General features: G+C 39.0%; 2 protein-coding genes across 2 annotated transcripts in view; both read left to right on the top strand.

Moving 5' to 3' along the window:
- Window positions 1-6,220: 6,220 nt before the first annotated feature.
- LOC138016712 (uncharacterized) lies at window positions 6,221-16,109 on the top strand. Its single transcript, XM_068863905.1, has 4 exons — window positions 6,221-6,408; window positions 11,305-11,487; window positions 13,621-13,653; window positions 15,839-16,109. Coding segments are annotated over exons 1-4 (306 nt in total). The 5' UTR covers window positions 6,221-6,320; the 3' UTR covers window positions 15,841-16,109.
- Window positions 16,110-19,576: 3,467 nt separating this feature from the next.
- The window catches only part of LOC138016697 (gamma-aminobutyric acid type B receptor subunit 2-like), a 29,168-nt gene continuing 26,660 nt past the window's right edge, over window positions 19,577-22,084 (top strand). Inside the window, exons 1-2 of the mRNA XM_068863892.1 lie at window positions 19,577-19,714; window positions 20,560-20,685. The gene's annotated coding sequence lies outside the window, so the exon portion shown is untranslated. The remainder of the gene's footprint in view (window positions 19,715-20,559; window positions 20,686-22,084) is intronic.

The following is a 22,084-nucleotide window of genomic DNA, read 5'->3' on the forward strand; positions in this document are numbered from 1 at the left end:
ACGTTTCAGTTAGAAACGACTAAACCGCGTCCACACGAATGAGGGGATTTTTTAATCCGCAACTTTATCTTTGCGTATTCGCCTTCCGTCCACACGTATCCAACGAATCCGGTACGCGAATCCGCAACTTTTTTAATCCGCTTCCAGAGTAGAAAGTTTTGAATACACAAAGAATTAGGAATCGTGTGGAAGGTCGAATCCGGATACTTTCAGATCTGATGACGTTATAAACTCAGATCCAGTCTTTACTGCGTATATATCCAACATGGTCGCCTAAATGAAATGTTCTCTCTTCTCTAGCCGCCAACTTGCACACCTGATGGCGCATGCTCTGTTGACAATAGTCACAAAAGAGTCCTGGACACTAGAACGAATCCAGATACGTGTGGACGGGAGCAGCTGTGGACGGGCAAATTCGGTTTGAATATGTTACGTACGTTACGAAATCGGCCAATCACAACGCTGCATGTGACCCGGTGTTTGACGGAAAGAAAATTTTAAAAAGTCCACAATTCTATGGCCCTGTTTTTATGGTCTCGGGTACCCGAGACAACTCTTCCCTCGAGTTACCATGGACGTGGACGAGATATTTTTCCACTCATTTGTTTAAAAATTTCTATCAACCGTTTACATGAGGTGGGCGATAGGGTAACCCTGGTAGCCGAGACAACGTTTTCTCATGTAAACAGTTTGGCTCGACTACCCGAGACGAGACAGCCTAATCTTACATGTGAACGCATAAAATAAAATCAAAGAAGCAACATTTTTGGGGGCTTATGAAAAGGTTTTTCCTGCCAAAATTCTCACCGCAGTCAACGGAAACTCTCGATTTAAAAACAGCCTTTTATTTAAACTAGATATTACTGTTCTGTTAAGATTGTCAGTCCTTTTTCTGAATGTGGAAACGCAACTATACTTAACAAGAGGCTACAATTAGCCTAATTTCGGGCCTGCAAAAATACAGTGGTGCATGGTTAATTTAGCCCTCAAGAAAAGAAAACAAAAGAGAGAAGTCTCTCCTTCTTACATCGGCCTTATACTGCGCTTCTCATGATGTTCGAATGTGTATGTAGTGAATACCCGGACCCAGATTATCTTCATTAAAGGTGGTGACAATGACCAACGGACCATGTAAACGAGGTAAAAATAGTGTATTTATTCCTAAATGACCATTAAGCACATTATTTTTTTGCGCATTAATTGGTACTTTTTCTCAGTGTTTGAGAAAGGAAACGCTAACTGAACGGTTTAAGATGAAACGAAATGACTCATCAAAATATCTTTTGCGGAAAAAAATGAAGAGAAACGAAGGTGAGCTAAAGGATTGCCATACCAAATAAATCCATAGCACGAGAATCAAATATTTCAAATATACCATTTGTTTTAATTTAAATACTCACAGATATATATGCACTCAATTGTTATTTAATTCCAGGTGACAATAAAAATTCGATTTTCATTCCTGAACAAAGGAAGAACCGATTAAACCACCTAAGCTTTTAAAAATATGCATCCACTTTAAATAACGGATCCGTAAAAATAACAAACAGGTAAGTGCCCAAGGAAAGAATTTGTGGGGCAACTTCTTTCACTAAGTATGAGCTATTACTGGTATTCGGTTTTGACGTTGTAGTTCTCTTTCGCTCTCCTTTCGTTTGTGTTCTAGACGTAGGTTTTCCAGGCATCATGTAACCTTATCAGAGCTTCTAAAGATATGCCAGAAATTGCAATACAGAGAAAAAGGCAGCTCTAAGCAAATTGAAAGTAAACACTCAGCTTTAAGTTTATATCCCTCCAATGCTTGACTTGAATAACTGCGTAGCGACCAGTGTGGACCACAGATATCATCATATGTCAAACTGGATTGAAACCAGGGGAAAATGCAGAAAGAAAACATCTTCCAAACAGTTTTCCACCTGAGCACGAAAAGCGTTGACTGTGTAAGAACTATAGTTGATGTAGTATGACCGAGTAGCCGCGTCAAGCCACAGAAAGCGCGCGAAAAATGAAGCCTAGATGTGAGTTAACCTAGGTTGAGCCTGCAATCCAATCGAAAACCAGTACCTGGTCAGTGGTCAACTTCAAAAAATAGCTGCCCTCGGTGAGCTCTAAGCTTGAGAGTTTTGAGGCAAGCAACCGTGGGCAATCTTCATGTCGGTGTACGTTGGATCAGTGGCTTGATCTGATCGGCGTAATTACAAGTTGATAAACTAAATATTTTGAGCAAGAGCCGATACTACGTAGATTTGATTTTAGTGGTGTACTATATTTCGGCTGGCCAAACCAGCCTTCTTCAGGTACAATGAGAGTTTACATTGGATTGCTTCTACGTACATATATATAGTAAATGGATGTTGACGTAATACTGAAAAAATGTGATAAAACATGGTAGTTACACAAACTTTGAATTCAAATACTAAGAGCAACGGAAAAATAACGGAAGTGACTCTTAATAATAAACTGGAATCTCATACGTTTCTTCGCGGATATTAAAACCGTTGGAATCAGTTGTCCCGCCTTTTGAAATTAAAAAAGCTTCCCTGTCCTTACGGATCGAGTCTCTGTTAGAAAATACTTTTTTCGATAGGAATAGCCCATTTCCGAGTTGCTGCATGCCTCAGTTTCAAAGAGAGTCCTGGTGCACAATTATTCACATGCAAAAGAGTTGCGTATTCTTATGCAATTCAAACTAATTTCCCTGACAATAGTTGAGCACCAAGACTCACTTCGAAACCGAGACAAACAGCAACTCGGAAATGGCCCATTAATTGCATGTCCTTAGAGATGTTGTAAGGAGAGGAGAGGAAATGTTCTGCGACTGTAGCAGGTTTGGATTTGGTGTTAGCGTTATCTAAAGTGCGGCGGTGTTCATTAAAACGGTCTTTTAAACGTCGTTTAGTTTAAAAGACCGTTTTAATTAACACTTTCATTTTGCATTTACCTGTTCATCCACGCATTTGGAAAAGTGTTACATACCACGTGCTCAAATTTAAACGCATACCTGAGGTAGCTCCTATACTTGTGTTTACGAGCAAGTGATCTGTACGGGTCCGCAAATGATCCCAGAACCACAAACGATCCCCAAACTGTACCGCAAATGACCCCGAAAAAAGGTAAGGAATGGCATGGAGGGTGGAATGGTCTGGCTAGAGAATTAATGTGAAGAGCGCTTATTTTTATTAAAATCACTTTAATTCATGGCTCATTATAGTGTTCCAGAAAGACAGAATTTTGTTTCTTTCCACGCTGTTATAAATTTGCCACATTTAATTATCGGATACAATCATCAAAAACTAACTTGGAAACAATTCTTAACTGATTGATACCAGGGGTCCGTTTCTCGAACCCTGCGTGTGTTTGCCAGAGTTGTTCGAATATCCCGACTTCTTGTTTTCGTTTCGTGATTTTGCAGTTACTGGCCACGCGTGACTGACACTAGTATACAAAAATTTGGTTTTATCAACGGAGTTGATAATGTAAATTGGCCACCGTACAGAGATTCTAAAAGCTGACGTTTCGAGCGTTAGCCCTTCGTCAGAGCGAATCCAAAGCGAATTTCAATTTCTACCCCTTCATGACACTAGTATACATTTGAATTTTTAACTCATGCATGCTCAATACGAAATGTCCCTGAATCGAGGCCGCTGGCAGACCCGAAAGAGACTCTGCTCGCAGGGTCCCTGGTCACGATCAGTTTAGAATTGCGTCCAAGTTAGTTTGTGATGATTGTATCCGATAATTAAAAGTGGCAAATTTATAACAGCGTGGTAAGAAACAAAATTCAGTCTTTCTGGAAAACTGTAATGAGGCAGAAACCTGTTGTGCGCCATGATCTAAAGCGATTTTAATAGCTTTTAATAAAAATAAGCGCTCTTTACATTAATTCTCTAGCCAGACCATTCCACACTCCTTGCCATTCCTTACTTTTTTACGGGATCATTTGCGGTCCTGGTATCGTTTGCGGTTCTGGGATCATTTGCGGTCCTGGCGGATCATTTACGGACCCGTACAGATCTCCTGGTAATACGATAAAATGTGGATGACCTCAGTATATTGTTAGCCAAATATGTTCCAGCAATTGTCCTCGTTTTTTTGCTTTTATAAAATAGACGTCTCACACTTTTCTCTCACGGTAAATAAATTCTGCTCGGTTCTCGGTCACGTCTATGTCGATGCACTCGCAAATCACAACTAAAGTGAATACACACGCAAATGCACACGCAAATCACAACATTAAAGTGAATACACTTTTGCAAAACGAGACTTGTATTTCTCCTTTGGAATAAAGTCTTTATTATCATTGAGAATCAAATAACTGTACAGCCTTTCAAACTACATCACATTTATTTTCTAAAGCGCTGATCACAGTCTCCACTGATAATATTAAATCTTGTAAAACTAGAACAGACTATACACACAAGATCATGGCAATATACGATCGCTAATATGGCTAGTTGAACAAAGGAAATAAGCTAGACCATTACAAAGAAACAAACTTTTTAACAATAAAAAACAAAAAACGCAATAAATAGACAAAAAACTTATTTTCGTAGTCTATGGTACGCTGACCGGGAGGCTATTTGTTCGCGGTGAAAATGGTACAAGCTTGAGGCCATTTGTTCGCTGTGCCAATGTTTTTACTTTGCAAGCCTACAGAAGATTCCGATATGGCGTCTAAGTTGTTTTCTTTGTCGCCGTCATCTTCCGAGTAGTTCTCAATATTTTGTCTTGTATCGCTTTCAATAGCTGTTCCATTTCAGTTACATTTGAGTACATTTCCGTTTCATTCAGTTCGCGAAACGACGCGTTTCGAAGCCGACGCTTGACATCATTCAGTGTGGGTCTACCGCGAAAAGCGTATGCCTTTCTTTGTATGTGTTTTGAGCGCCCTGAGAAGAAAACGGTTAAGCCAACGCAACGTCGATCTTCAGTAATCCAAACAACGCATTACAGTGCTATCCATGATTTTGGACTACGCGGTTTGCTTTTAACAAGGAGCTTATGCACGCTCGTTTTCGAGACGCGGACGGCCCCCGGAAGTGAGCTTGTCTTCACACAACCACATTTACATTGCTAAGTATCTTTTCTCCATTAGAGATGATTAGTAGGGAGACACCACTGTCCACGTGCCTTCTATTGTGCATTGCCCAATCAAAACACCGTCACGTGCTTTCTATTGTGCATTGCCCAATCAAACACCGCCACGTGTTTCTATTGAACATTTTGCTGCACCGGAAAAAAAACTGAAATCTAACATGTTTTATATCTCGGTGCCCTTGCGGGCCCGAGTAATAAAAACGAACTAGAAAGAAAGAAGGGAAAATGATGATATGTATTTCTTGAAGATGCGTCTTAAAATATATGCATAATTACGTAGGATCAACTTTGTCAAGGTCACGCAATTCTCGTATAAACGCTCGGTAAAGTTGTCTCGGGAAGGAGGGCTTTCTCGGATTACCGAGACCATATAGACAGGCCCCAAGAAAGGCGCAACAAGGACGCAACCTCAAAACTATGACGATGTTTCGCTTACATAGAAGACCGTTTCGTGCCGCAGCTCAAAATCATTGTGACCTTTATAATTGCATTTTCTTGTGATAAAGTCAACTTACCTTATAATTAGCGACCGTCTTGATTTTCATAAGATCCAGGATTTTGGCCTTGCCGATTAATTAGGGGCATTCTCACGGTGCCAATAGCGAAGACCATAATTTGAGCCTATATGTTTGCATTTTGTTGCCACTTTCCTTGTCCTGAGCTGAATGCTAATAGTGAAGATATCGTTGACGTCACCCATTGTCATTAATGTGCCAACCAAAGCCCCATTGGCTGTCAAAATAAAAGGTCTTTTGTTCCTGTGGTTGGCAAATTTGAAAAACAAAAGCAATGTTTGTTACTGAGATATCTTCCACCCAATTCAAATGCTTTGGGAATAAAACGTTTTGTTCCAGGTATTAATGTGAACGTTACCACAGAATGGTGGATAAGTCGGCGTTCAACTTTATAGTCTTTACAGGCGGTTTTCTTTCTTTCGATACGTCATCTCTAATGTGAAAGCAAGTGCGTCATACAGAACCGGTTGCGATACCACTGGACCCTTACGCCTTAGTGCTATCACTTCATGATTCACTCCGATATTTCGCCCCCATTCCTACACAAACCATTGGCGGCCAAGGGCGGCCATATTTCTTTACTATTGCCATAGTCAGCGGCTATTTCTAAAGCCTGGCCACATAGCAGTATTCTCAAGACGCCATTTTGGATATTTAGGATCATTCCATTTAGTTTTCTTCAAGGCTCCTTAGCCTCTGAGTTTAGACATGATAAGGACAATAGTATGGTTTGGGCTTGGCGGTTTTTTCACGGCAAGCTATGCTAATTTAGTGCGTGGTTTACCCATGTGGAGAAGTAAGTGTTTTAGCACTGCATATTAAATTTGCACGTTCACCGCTCTTCATTTTCGGGAAGGATATGGTTGAACCAGAAGATCATGGGAATAGTGCCGTATTTTGAAGCAAGGAGACAACTAAATTTGAGTCATTACTTGCTAATGAAATAATATACTTGTACCCAGCGTTGAATCCACAAAATCCACTTTAAAAAAACGAAAATAATTAAAAGGCGCCTTTGTACATGCTGACAATACGGTACATGCAACTCCTTTAAGATCCTGGCTCGAACCTGTATATCCTTAAAGGGGCACCGTCACGTTAAATGTGCTGTTTTTAGGTCAAAACTGGGTAAAAATCTAAATTAGTACTTAAGCTCACATGTACAACATTCGTGACAACCCTATGACTTCGAAGATATGAAATGTATTTATGGCACAACGAGCTATTCGTGTTTAACTTTTGGCGACTTTCAGAAGACATGGGCTCCAAACTTGAAAACATTGGCCAGTTTTGTCAAGTTTCAATCCATTTCCATCCTCTCCATCCTTGGCCGCAAACAACAAAGAATAGCTCCAGTGCACTTCAAAGGTTGTTGGCAACAAAGCTACAGCATTATTTTGTGGTTTTCTTTGATGCAAAGAAAGAAGTCTTTTATTGTTCTGAAGTTTGACTAAAATAGCGTGACACTGCCCCTTTAATGAGACATTTTGTGGATAAGTTTATATGCAAAAAAAAAAAATTGTGGGACACCGAGTTGGGAAAATTCTTGCTGATACCCATCATGGTTGGAGTTAAGCCTGAATAAGTGTTTTTTTTTCTTTTTAGTTTATATTATTTACAATACCAAGTTATCTCAATTGATTCAGAACCAGCCAGAATTTCTGCACAGTTGTACTGTATCAGTTTTCCTTGCAGCTCTGTAAATCTTTCAATCTGTATTACATCATACTCACAAAACATAAGGTGATATAATAATAATAATGGAAACTTTATTTGTCTTCGAATACAGTTGTAAATCTCTCTACGTATAGGCAATTAACAACTGGCTACTTGAAATTGAGTGGTATACTTATATACTGTATTTACAAATGAATAGAAAAATACATATATGTATATATACTACAGTTTTATCAAGTCTGGGCCATCCCAAGTCTTTCTATGACAGAATATAAAATATGTTGCTCTAATGACTAGACTTATCATTTTTTTGATTATATAGTGTTGTTGCGTTTTGTCAATGCCAATGTCATTCATCATTTCTAAGAACGTAGAGCATTTATTGGAGAAAACACCAAGGGAGCTCATGGAAAGGTTTACAAATTTAACACATCTGTAGTTACTTCTCATGTCTTTGACCACGTTCATGTATTTTTTTTTTTTTTGCGTACTGCATTGTTTTTAAGGTTAGATTCGAAACCAACCGTTAGTTCTAGAATATATAGGCACTTGGACTGTATTAGGAAAAGAAGATCTGGACGATAATTTTCACGAGTTATAATTGAAGGACTCGGAAAGCCATTGACATCAGCATAGAGTGAAGAGCGATCATTAATTACAGGTTGAAGTGAGTTGGCAATGAAGTTGAGAATTTAGTCATGTCTCCAGGTGAAGCGATCAAGGTAATGTTGACAACCAGCGACAATATGGAGGAGTGACTCAGGGTTACGGCAAAAGGAGCAATCAGGACTTTGTGATAATCCCCATCTTGTCATATTCTTACGTGTAGGAAGGGAGTTGTTGATGTAGCGAATGGTAAAATTGTAGATGTTCTTGGGTAGATGAGACTGGGAAGACGACCAAATAGAGTTAACAGATGACAATGAGTGCTTGAGATGTTAAGTGGTGTTGCAGTTTGTCTTCTTTATTAGAACTGAAGTCTTTAAGAACTTCCTTGGTGGATTTGAACACATCGTATTGAATATTGGTGTGACTGCTTGACGACTTCCAGAGATCTTTTAGGGAATCATTCCATAACTCTTTTAAGGAATTGCGGAGAACTGTTTTGCACTGAGTGAATTTAACTGAAGGAGGACAAATATTAAGGCCAAATTTATTGCGTTGTAGAAAAACATTACTCAGTGTACCAGATATCGGGATTTCAAGCCATTTTCGAATATAGCCGTTCACTATAGAATCAAGATTTGCTATTATCCAGGTTTTTGATATGTCAACTACAGTAAAATGCCAGGACAGTTTAGATAGGACATAGTGGCTGTACAGCAGAAGTTTGTTTTTGGGATGCAGTGGTTTCTCATCAATGTCACTCACACATCAAATCTTGTACAAGAGAGGACAATTCTGACATGTGTTGGTTGTTAGACATGTTGAAGTCAAAATAGCGTCCTAAGTCGTCCTAAGTAACGAAATGATTCACCCATTTCCACACATAATAATAATAATAATAATAATAATAATAATAATAATAATAATAATAAAGCAGAGGTGGAATGGCTGTGCATTCCAAGAAAAGATGGAGGAAGGGGCCTGATTGAAGTAGAAACAGCATTCAAAACAGCAACAATAGGACTTGATCATTATCTGAAGCACAAAGATGGGTGATATCCAAAGCAGTTGCTTAAACACGATCGATCTAAAGCCGTAAATTCAATAATCAAGAATGCTACTAAGTTCAAAAGGGAAGTAACAATGACAGAGTTTGAGAACAGAGAAGATAAATCAGCCTCAGAAAATGCTCTGGCCCTGAAACACATATTCAAGTCTAAGATGAAATCAATGAAAGAAGAAAAGTGGAAAGACAAAGCTTTGCATGGCCAATATCCCAAGATCCTAGAGAAGCCCCACATAGACACAATCACCACCAACAAATGGTTGTCAAGCAATCTGAAAGGAGAAACAGAGGGACTACTTATGGCAGCTCAAGATCAAGCAATAAACACCAGAAACTTCCAGACAGTAATATGTAGCCAGCAAGTGGAGAGCAAATGCAGAATGTGCTTGCAACATGAAGAGACAGTGGGCCATATTGTATCTGGATGTGAGGTCTTAGCTAAAACAGAGTACATCACAAGCCACAAGAATGCTGCAGCATATCTCCATTGGAGTATCTGTAAAGATCATGATCTCAAGATTACAGACAAATGGTACCAACATGCACCAGAGACTGTGATGCATAATAAAGACAACAACCTCACCATCATGTGGGACATGCCAGTCAATACTGATAGAACTATAACAGCAAACAGACCTGACATCATTGTTAAAGATTCAGTAAATTCCACCTGTAAACTGATTGATGTGACTGTCCCATCAGATAGGAACATTGCATTGAAGAAAATCAAAGAAAAGCAAGTATAAAGATTTAGAAGTTGAAATACAGAGAATGTGGCAGATGAAAACCATAGTGATCCCTGTAGTTGTTGGTGTGCTTGGCACAGTAAAAAAAGGAATGGTAGAAAACATCGAAAAAGTAGCAGAGTGCTTCTGTGACAGAGATTCAAAAGATCTGCATGCTGGGATATGCATGAATCCTCAGAAAGGTGCTTAGTATCTGAACAGAAAGATTCAATGACAGATAGCGCTATCCCGGATAAAGCTCAAGTGTTTTTGCTATTGTTTATCCACTGCATAGTGATGTATCTGGTGGATAGCGCTATCCATCGTTTGAACAACTGGGACCTGGTGTGCCCAAGGACCATGGTTTAGACCCAGTCCTTCAGGAATATATATAGTAAACAGCAGTAATTCACTCGATAATAATAATCACGATTAACTTTATTAAGTGTCCACTGTATAATTTTATATACAGTAGTGCTGGGGCAATAGTAATTTGTGGAGACATTGTACAGAAATCAAATCATAGGTTTAGTGGGGAAAACCAGATCTTTATCCAGAGAATAACCTCTCAGAAGATTAGAGAACCAACAAACTAAACCCACATGCTGTTCAGTATACAGTGCATGTACACTGTACATTGCCAAGGGTATCTTGGCTATAATAACATGGGTGACAAATTACTCCTTAATTTTGGTGCAAAATTTCAACATTAATTTATAATGTCACGTATGAAATTACAATGCTGCCATGGCAACTTTTGCTACATTGTACAGTGCCAAAATGGTGCCTTATGAACATGTTTGTCACCCATGATAATAATAGCTAATCAAATGGTACACTCGTGAAATTAAAGAATTATTTCACGTGTGTTTTGTCCAAAATGTTTGATTTTGGACAAAATGCATGTGAAGTTATTACTCAGTTTTGCTGGTCAACTGAACAAATGATTCCTTGGAGCTGTCTCTGAAATCTCAAATCTCAAGAACTCTTGGTGGTATCCTTGCATTTCCTAGTATTGCGGTCTTTTGCACATGCCCTGATCTTACCTTTATTATACCGATATTCTGAAGCAGCTTATTCAGTCCTTTAGGGATTGCTCCCAAGGCTACTACAACAACTGGCATCACCTCGCCCTTCTGCAAAGGTCACATCGTTGTTATTTTGGTCATCTTTTTGTAACCAATTCCATGTTATTATTATTATTATTATTATTATTATTATTATTATTATTATTATTGTTATTATTATTATTATTATTATTATTATTATTATTATTATTATCAGCAGTGTTATATGTTTATTTTAAAGGTGAATTCCTCTGGCATTTATCATCATACATATCTTACCATGATCATAAATAGACCTTACTTACTTACCGTAATAATTATTGTTTTCCCAATGCAAATCATGTGATAATACTCAGGAGATTTGATCCTTTGTCTTGTTCATTAAAAAGAGTGCATGCAAGCATGAATATGCACTATTTCTAATGAACAAAACAAAGGACCAAATCTCCAGAGTATCTTAATATGATCTGAATTGGAAAAAAAAAGGTAATGTACAAATGAATAAGGTCTATTGTGTTGTTAGCACTTACAAAATTTGTGCTTTTTCACAGAACCTTTGATGCACATTTTTTGGACTAGTGTTGGCCTGGCTCTTGGTTACAGAGGACACATTTTTGAAGAATCAGCAGAGGAAAGATATGCAGAGCTGATAAAAAAGCACAAAAATGTACCTTGGTACCCTAAGGCACAACTTTTAGCAGAAAGATATGCCAGAGAAAAAGCAGAAAAGGAAGGTAAGGGTTTTAACAGAGTGTACCTAACCCCCTTTTTTGATCACCAAAGTCTGCACCTCTTCTGGACAAAGGCTGCACCTCTTCTGGAGAAAATCAGCACAAACTTGTGATTAAGTAGAGCACAGATACCCCAAGCTAATGATGTAATTTGAACATCACAATCAGTTTAAATTATAAGCATTTGTATGGGAATTTGCAAACGTGATAAGGAGTCGAAAAAAAAGATGGAACAAAAATGCCTTACCTGGTGTTCTCGATACATTTTCAATGTTTTTGTGGCGTACTTTGGCCTGTGATTTCAGTGCTATTCCAGTGGGTTGTTGAGAGAGCAACAGTAGAACTAAAACTCCCTAGAATCGTGCTGAAACAGCTAGAAATGCTAAGAACGTACCATAAATGGGACAAGGAGGTACATGTAAGGTAAGAAATTCTGGTGTATTTTAGCCCTAAATAATGATCGCTAAATTCCCCATACAAACCCTTATAAAATTTATGTAATGCAACAACGATTCTGTGAGCTTGGGGTACCTATGAGTAGAGTCCTCAATTTTGTTTTATTATCATGTAGACAGATAATGCTGGCCAGAGTGGCTTCTACTTAAACCATGCTGTAATCTGTTTACTGTTTTACATCACAAGCTACTTTATACATACATACATACATACATACTTAATTGACGGCTCCCCATTGGAGCTTTTCAGGGCCAATGAAACACAACGAAATAACGGAACAGAACAACGACAACTGTTAAGAATCCCAACCAGCCGGAGGCAAACCAGTTAGCTATTTACAAGTGCAGCTGGCAAGTTGAACCAGGGACAACCAGGATCAAATTCAACGAGTGGTCAGAGTGGGTCTTGAACCTGAGATCTCAGGATCTCAAGGCAAACACCCTAACCACTGGGCCACACAGCCTCCTCACATTGCATGGGCTATGTGTGAGTCAAGTGTCAAACGGACCTTCATGTGTGCCTGTCACTAAAAATGTGGTTGGGCGACAAAAAAAAACAAAACAAAACCGTCACTCCTACTGTGCACTCATCTTTAACCAGGCACTAGGCAGGTTTCAGTCTGAAGCTCTCTGTGAATTAGGTATTGAGATTTTGGTTCTTTTTGTTACAGAAGAAAAAAATCATTTTGAATTATACATACAATGCAATACATACTTAATTGACTGCTCTCCATAGGGGCTTTTCAGGGCTAATGAAAAACAATGAAATGATGGAACAGAACAACAGCAACAACAACTGTTAAGAATCCCGACTGGCCCGAGGCAAATCAGTTGGCTGTTTACAAGTGTAGCTGTGAAGTTGAACCAGGGATTACCAGGAACAAATTCAACGAGTGGTCAGAGTGGGTCTTGAACTCGGGATCTCCTGATCTCTAGGCCAGCGCCCTAACCACTTAGCCACTCTTAATGTATACTACAGGTCGAGCAGATTGTACATTAAAAACAATTGAATTAATATCCAGGATCCTGAATTAGGCTTACTGGTTAGGTGTTGCATCGTTTCTTGTTCCTTGTGAAGAACTTTATGGCCTGAAGGGCTTATAGCTAATAATTCTTATCATTTAAAAAATTGATCAAGGCAGTGTGACCCAGTGGTTGGGACGCTTGCCTTGAGAAACTACTCCAACGATTCGGCAGCCATTTTGATTGCTATTGTTTGAAAAGATATTATTAGATGCTCAGAGGGCAAATTAATGGTTATAATGGTGGGGGGGAATTAATGGATACTCCAAAATAAAGTGACAGTTCGTGACACATATACGTGTGTAACATTGGTGACGTTCCGGAGTTCCCAGGTTCAAGACCCGTTCTGACCACTCATTGAATTTGTCCCTGGTAGTCCCTGGTTCAGCTTCTCGACCGCACTTGTAAATAGCCAACTGGTTTGCTTCCAGCCAGCTGGGATTCTTAACAGTTGTTGTTCTGTTCTGTTCAGTCGTTTCGTTGATTGTGTCATTGGCCCTGAAAAGCCCCTATGGGGAGTGATCAATTTATTAGTAAGTATTGTATTGTATTGGTACAGCGAACATACAGTTATCACTAAAAGACCAGCGATTTTCAAAATAGACGATGGTTCAATCGTTTACTGCAGCTGTACATGTTTTCATCCCTTTTTCCACAGCAGCGCTGGTGGCCATGGAAGGAGCAGCGTCTTGTAAGTATCAGGTTATGTGTTAGCAAATCTGTTCAATTTATGTTTGCAAACAAACCTTTGATCCTTTTCAAGTTTTTTGGAACAATCTCTCTATTTCACTCTTCTGCAGCCTCTGTCAGTCAGAACCGTTATTATAAATTCGAGTGTCAAAATACCATTCTTCTAAAATCTCACTCAGCTTTAATAAATTTCGTATACAGGATACATCGTAGTAGGATGACGTCTTTGACCATTTGAGACCAAAACATTCCCCACGCACTCGTTCATATGCAGTTCTACATTTTACTTAGCATTATATTTAGACCGCTAGGCAAGTGTGCAAGACTGGCATTGTTCATACAAAGCACATCAAAGGCTGTCAGACTTCAAACAAGTGTCTTCGATTATCATTCAACATCAAGTTCTCCGGTTTCCCCTCGCGTCAAAAACCAACATTTGACTTGATTTGTGTTAATTGTTAATTTCAGTTTATAGTGTCCCCAATTAGTGCTCCAGCGATAGAACGACTGGACACTTAAAGTTCCGTTAGCGAATTAAGTCCCCCGGGGGTCCAAATCTAGGGGGGTTCCAAATTCGCTAGAACACCGGTGCCGTTGCCGTTTCACGAAAGCGGGATGTTAAATCTCTCAATAAACTACTTCAACGATTCAGAAGCCATTTTGATTGCTATTGTTTGAAAAGATATTATGGGATGCTCAGGGGGCAAATTAATGGTTATAAGTGGGGGTGGGGGGGGAATTAATGGATACTCCCAGGAGCCCATCAAGAGGAGCCTCTATCTCCCATACTTGGCCTTGGTGTCAACCCTTTCCCGAGTAGATCTATTATTAGAACGCCTCCCAGGGGAAGTTTCACACGCCCTCAGTTCGAAGAGCCAATAAAAACAGAGCTATGACAGTCATTGTTTTACCCACACGATCAGGCTGAGAAATCGCTAATGATTTAATGATTTTTTTAGATGATTTTTCCGCTTTTCGCGGTTTACTCGACAGAAATGATTCTTTTCGCGGGAAAAAGCCGTTCTTAAAATAAATCTACTCGGGAAAGGGTTGACTCAAGGAATTAATGGAGATAGAGGCTCCCCTTGATGGGCTCCTGATACTCCAAAATACGTTGTAAAGTGAGAGTTCGTGACACATATACGGGTGTAACATTGGTGACGTTACGTGGCAATAGGCCATTTCCGAGTTCATGTCTACCTCCTCTTCAAGGCGAGTCTAAGTTCGAAGTTTTTGTTATGAAAATTAGGTTTCATTCATATGCAGAGTAGAACTAATTACCATCACAAAAACGTCGCACTTAGACACGCTTTGAAGAGGAGGCAGACATGAACTCGGAAATGGCCTATTCCTGACAACCGCAGTGTTAACCCTCCTTTGGCAGATAAACAACACTATGTTTCTGCAGAGAATAACTGCTGGGTTTGGCACTGATCTCTTGTGATTAGGTCTAAGCGCCGACTCGAAGTTTATCTTTCATAAAATATTGTTCTGGTGACAGCATATTTAAACTTAGTAAAACTTTGCTATGATCGTTTGTTATTTTAAATACACAAAACTAAGTGTGACCTTATTTTGGAGTATCCATTCTAGTCACAACCGCAAGTTAATATGTATTTGCCCCCTGGGCATCCCATAATAGCCTTTGGAACAACGTAATTCAAAATCAACGATGAAATGATATATGAAATGGATCGATCATATATGAACTGCGGAATCAAACCCCGTTGAAGTCCTGAATTTTTCAGGCTTCTTTACGCAATTGCAAAAATTGCGTTCATAACTGGGATGATCATAGCTTCACTTGATAATTCAAAATGGCCGCTGAATCGTCGAAGTAGTCTTTAGAGTGTTTTCACTCGCGTGATCAGTAACTTTGTTTTTCCACCGAAACAAAAGAAAACGTTTGCATGATAATAGAGCTCAATTCCCGAAGGATTAGTTGGGGACACCAACATGGCCGCCGTTCTATTTTTTAGAAACACTAACATGGCCGCCGTGACGTCACGTTAAAGCACTATATTGCTTTAGTTCCCTGACGCAAAGAGAATACGTAGAACTCGTCAGGGGTTCACGTTATGTTGCCTCAGGTTTATTTGGAAAAGATGATAGAAGAACATTTTGTATTTCAGAAATTTGAGTATTGTGCACAGCCGTCTTACACCATTTATTTTCTTCTCACATAGGAGTCGTACAACTAACTGTACATGGCAGATTTATTAACTTTGCCGTTCTTTGAGTTGTTTGTATCTTTTTGTGGACAAGCAGGCTACAGTACATGCGGTGATTGGACTGAATTTCACCTATTCATGTCATTGGCGGAAATGCGCAAGCACTACAACGTCTTTTTGAACTCTATCCGTCAAACTTGTTAATCGCTAAAACTTGTGGAATAAAAAATAACACTGTAAATAATGTGGTTGGGTTGACTCTTATTAAAACATCATTTTTATGGCATGCTTGTTTTTCCTTGGTTTGGTGCGTTATCCCGTGTTCGTTAGCACCTCATCAGGAAGCGTCATTGTTTTCGCAGTAAAATCATCACACAAAAATTAGCCCTTCTTCAGAGCGACTTCGCTCTGACGAAAGCCTAGTGCTCAAAACGTCAGCTTTTGAATGTCTTTACGATAGTTAATTTACTATATCAACCCAGTTGATCAGAATCCCATTTCTGTGTTTCGCTTCCCCATCGGGGAAGCACCACAGTTCGTTTAGAAGCTAAACCCCTTTATCCCCACATCCGTTTAGCCCGTGACTCAACGTATCCCGGCTTTGGAAAAAGGGACTTCAACCTCTGCGACGCAGCGAGGTTAACGCGAGTGATACCAGACATGATCATTTAGAGCGGTTTTCAATTGAGCGTCGAAAGTAATTTGCGAATTGCTTTGGTTTTGCATTACTTCACTCAGTCATTAGTTCAAAGTTCTCGCCACTTTTTCAACCAATCAGAAGTAAAACCAAAAGCAATCTTGGCTCGTGCGTGCACATTTTCTCGCGCTCTGTGTCGGCTACGTGTAATTATTTAGAGTTTTGATTGCTTTACTGGATTTTCTCCGTCCTTTTTGATTGGCCAAAGTAATTACTTTGGTTTTGGTTTTACGACACTCGGTTGAAACTCGCTCTAATGAGCAACACAAGTTTTTTGCACCTGCCTTTAGATCAGCCGGTTTCTTCTGCACGTGAACTTACTTTTGTTTTCAAGAGAAGAGAAACGCCATTACTGTCTAATCAAAAATCTCGACCGATCCCTTTCAAGTGAAGTAGAGAACAAAGCGCAAGTGACTGCTGTCACTTGTTGCCAGCACGGGTTTGCTCGGTAACACCTTCTCGAAGGCTGCAAGCAACTCTGCACCCAACATGTATCAGAGAATATAACTATGATAACCGAATGACTTTAACTTGTGTCTACAGTTTAAAGATTTCTAGAAAAAGTGTTTTCATTCACGTGATCAGCAACCATGTTTTTCCACCGAAACAAAAGAAAACGTTTGCATGATTAATAATGAGCTCAATTCCCGTAGGATTAGTTGGGTACATCAACATGGCGGCCGTTCCATTGTTTAGGATCACCAACATGGCCGTGAAAACACGTCACGTGAAAACACTCCATACCTTCGAGTCCCATTTATTTACGCCGACTATTATTCAGTTCGCCTCACCAGTCCCTAACAAATCATCCGTTTCGTCCGATTCTACATCCACCCCGCGCATTTCTCATCATCCATTTCGCATGATGCTTCATGCCCTATTCCCTTCACCACATCCACGTCGCCCATTTTCGTCTCCTCTCCATTTTGCGCGCACCCCTACCTTCACCTTGGTCATTTTAACATTCATTTCGTCCTATGCCACGTCCACTTCGCCTATTGTTGCACCTGTTTTGTCCGATGCTACATCCACTTCGCCTGATGCTACATCGTCCTCGTCCATCTCCTTGTCCACTTTTGCCCTTTATCCACGGCGTTATTTTTCATCTGTTATTTTTTCAAATGTTTACCGTCAAAGAATTGTTAGCAACGTCATGCATAATTGTGCACTGAAGCTGCTCTATGTATCGTTGGTCCGATCGAATCTGGGCTACGCTTCTCAACTCTGGGCCCCTCAATCTCCAACCCTGAAGATTGAGGTCGAGCATTCAAATAAGAGCAACTCGTTTCATCTGTAAAAACTCTGAACTCTTCGATAAGGAGCGTCTACTTAACTTAATCTGTTGTCTATTAATTACTGGTTAGAATACTTAGATATTGTCCTTTTCTTTAAGAGTAAGGCTGGTTTTTAAATCTTGATGATTTGTTTGTATTTTGCAGTGGACGTTCCCGTCGTGGCTCGTCAGGTCTCTTTCTAAAGGATAATTTTGCTAGAACCTCCCTGTTTCGTGACTCGTATTTTGTACGCATTTCTAATTTGTGGAATGCTATTCCAGAGTATATTAAATCTGAAAGCTTGCTAGAATCATTTAAGAAGAAATTTAAGTCATTTTTCTATAAAAGACTTACTGTTGTTTTCAACCAAGACGACATTCGCTCTTACAAGTTATTTTGTTGTAAGTGTCGTCGTCTGAACATATTCAGTAGTTGTACATGTTGAAACGTTTCGTACAAAAGTTCCTACTGTTCTCTACCCTATTGAACCGTATTTCTAGTTTAGTGTTTTTGAACTTTTTCTCTTCCCTATGTAGTTACATATGTGGCACGTTTTGAAACTTTCATCTGAATCGTTTCATAATCATAATTTTTTCGTATTTACACCATTTATGTAGTGTGTTGTTTATGAAGTTGTCTTTTTTTTGTACCAAGGGGTGCTTGTAAATGGGTGGCTTTGTATCTTTTTTTTTCTTTTAGGGGTTGGGTCCGGTAATTTACCTAGTAGGGGACCTAATATTACCTGCCTTTGGGCGAAATATATCGCTGTCTTCAAAAGCAATTACGCACATGATTACCGGTAATCCTCAATTTTAGTCGGCCCTATACTATAATTACATGTACTTAGCACAAGTTCGATTAGCGATATTTTTCATGACGCAACCAATTTTTTGTCAATGAACCAACCAGAGGTTTTTATATTTCTCGTATCAGAAATTTTGTACGCCTGTCCACTGTCCGATTGCACAAAGCAATAACATTGTAATTTGAACATGTTGCGCGTAAGTGGTCACTCTTTTTCTTTTTGCTTCCTTGTCCATAATTATAAAGTGCAGCGCGATTAATAATCATAGTGGGATAGTCAAATTTGGTCCGTAATCATACAAGTGATTAAGTTTAAGTAGTTGTTTAATCACGAGTATGATTACAGATCGAATTGGACGACACGAAGTCCTGTTACCAATTAATCATAACCATTTCAATTTCTGAGAAAACAAATGCATTCCTTTTTCACTATCTAATGTTACAAATTCGTCCATTTTGGAAACCCCCATTTTGGTATGGTAAGTGGTTGTTGCTATGGCTATTGTGATAAATTCTGTGATTGGTGGATTAAGCTGAGTATGCTTAATATGATTGGCTGATTGCAGCTTTCCGATTACAGCCAACTGTCCCATTTCACTGTCCGATTACAACCCCTACACAATAACTAGTTAAAATAAAGCACTTAAGGCACCAATCAAATTTGAGAAAATTGTAATGGTTATTATGATTAAGCCAATAACTAAAATCAATAAGGCCTATTATGTAATTAACCTCGACACTTAAAAGTCAGTCTGTACTTTGATTTGAATCATCAGTGTTGAACACAAAGTGGCAAAATTTACACATATTGTTAGCTTGTCACATCAATTTAATTGGTAATACTTGACTTTCAATATTACAAATAGCTTTGTTTAAACACAATGCACGGTTTTCTTAATTTCGCAGACCTCCCCTCTTAACGAATGTCACGTTACTAAACTGTTTTCACAATGTGCACTCTTTAAGAAATCCTTGACAAGAAAACTCCACGGTGAAATAATTGTTTTTGTCTCATAAAAGTCTATGCATGCAAATGAAAAAGTACAAATCTTAAATAAAAGACAAAAAAGTGGTCAAAACGTGGCGAGTAAAGAAAAAAAGGCTTGCAAGAATGAGGTAAGTTTAAAGTAATGCAAGAGAGACAAAAGCTATAACGTACTGAAGTTGGATTCCTGTCTCACAAAGAGCATGATGCCAAGTAATATTAGAGTTTTGAGCATTAGCCACCAAACACGATATTCCGGCAAAACGGTATTCCAGCCTAATATCATACAGCAACCTTTCAGCAACCAATACACACGGGGACCTTAAAATTTACAAGAAACCTGGATTTTACTGAATTGAATTTAACTTCCCAGCAGGGGCACTCGGCTGTGGTGTCAACTATTCAGGCAAGTCAACTAGGTATAGTAAGTTGTTTTTGCTTTTATAGTAAGTGCCCTATGTAAAGATTCATAATTCCTCTTTCAAAATTCAACATTTTACAGCAGTCCTCTCTTTTTGAGGGAGAGAGAAATAGGTTTTCAAAAATAAAAGGCCAAATACTTATAACACAGGAAATGTCTATAGAAAATGAATTGGACTCGCACAAGTCTATTTTCCGAACTATCCAATATCAATATCAATATCAACTCTTTAATTATTTAATTCCTTCTGAATCTCCTTTTCAAGATCTTGTTTAATTGAGCCTTGATCGGCGGTACGGCTTCCCTCAAACTATCTGGGGCCCGTTCACGGGGCTGTAGGCATCAGAAGCAAGGGAATTATTCGGCTCTTGTTACACTTAGTTTGCTGTTAATGATGTGCCAAACAACGGCCAATCATAATTACGTTGTCGTAGACCCATGAACGAAAAAGATTTGTCGGGACAGTTTGTAATCACGAAAACTCTCCTGCATCTAGCGAAACTGAATTAAACTCAGCACGGTAAAAATGGCTATGTTTATGTAAATATCCCGCAGGACTGAAGTAGGGAACTTACCCATTGGGGAAATCAGTACACCATTTGATTATGTTGCGTCGTACCCAGTTCTGCCGGATGAAGTTTGCGTTGAAAAGGAACGTAATAGAACTTGGACATCACAAAGGTATCACGAGGACTTGCCTTCATGAGGGTCTGCAGTCAAATACATATTAACATATTCCCTATGCCTGTTACATGAACCAAATCAATGTCTTCTGAAAAAAGAGATAAAAATTGGAATAACTTTTTCTTTAGAATACAGTCTGTGTGTAAATGATATTTATAGTGTGGACAATAAAAATAATTTTAGGCCGGCCGGGTTAAGGTTTCTTAAAAATTAGGGACAAGGGATGCGTATCAGTCTAGCATTGCTGAGTTGTTTCTGTAAACTAAAATTCGTTTGCCTAGATAAGGGCAGTTGAACTATTTGTATTCCTGTTTTATATTTGCTTTATTAAAAAGGATAATTAATTCAAACAAGTACAAAATGTCAAAAAATTTACAAACTGACGTCATGTTTTCGTTAATCGGCTGGACTGTAAGCGGGTTGTAACAATTTGAAAATATATTTATGACACTGAACCCTTCGTTATTTGCGAAGTAAGGTCAAACGTTTTAAAAACGAAAATTTCCACAAAAAGGTCTTAAAATACACTTTAGGGCCCGGTTGTTCGAAAGCCGATTAACTTAATCCAGGATTAGCGTAAACTTTGGTTTAGTTTTTTCAACATTTAAGTGCGTTTCTTTTGGTTATTTTTGTTGTTCACGATTGACTTCCTCTAATAAGTATCAGCGTTGTACAACATTTGGGAGTAAAGAAATAAACTCCTTCATAATTTTTTTAACCTAGGATTAGCGTTGATCGGCTTTCGAACAACCGAACCCAAGGGCCCGTTTCTCGAAAGTCCCAAAAACGTTTCGGGTTCGAAAAGCCATTTGTGAAATTGCCAACCGCTTGTTTTGGAAAGCCGATCTCTTAACATGTTTTCAAGATAACAAAAAGAAAAATGATGTGAAGTTTGATGACGAAAATCCTCTCCGTTATTGAGATACAAACGGAATTTTGACACCCGAAAATGGCCCGTAAAAATTTCGGGACTTTCGAGAAACGGGCCCCATGTCAGGAACGGGCTCATCCTGCGACAGGGTGGAAGGGTCGGGCAGAAGTATTCGAGGGATGGAATTGGTACTCAGACACAGTGTTACTCAGTACTGACGTAAATCACCGACGACCGACAAAAGGTTCCAAGAAAAGTAAGTGATGGTTCATGTAGTTTCCCTCAGGATTCTACTTAATAGACCCTTCTCCAAAACGGCGGCCAAAAATTCAAATAATTTAAAATTAAAAACTAATACCAGAAATAGAAAGAACACTTTTACTTTAGTAACCCTGCAAAGTTTTGGCATATCAGGTGTAATATCAGCTGAGAAAATGTAAGTTGAAAAATGAAAAATTTACAGGCGTTTGTAGGATTGGGGGATATGGCGTATATGTTGTGGTTTAATTTTGTTTTTGGTTTGAA

Source organism: Montipora capricornis, chromosome 9 (genome assembly GCF_036669925.1).
Source record: "Montipora capricornis isolate CH-2021 chromosome 9, ASM3666992v2, whole genome shotgun sequence".
Classification (NCBI taxonomy): domain Eukaryota; kingdom Metazoa; phylum Cnidaria; class Anthozoa; order Scleractinia; family Acroporidae; genus Montipora; species Montipora capricornis.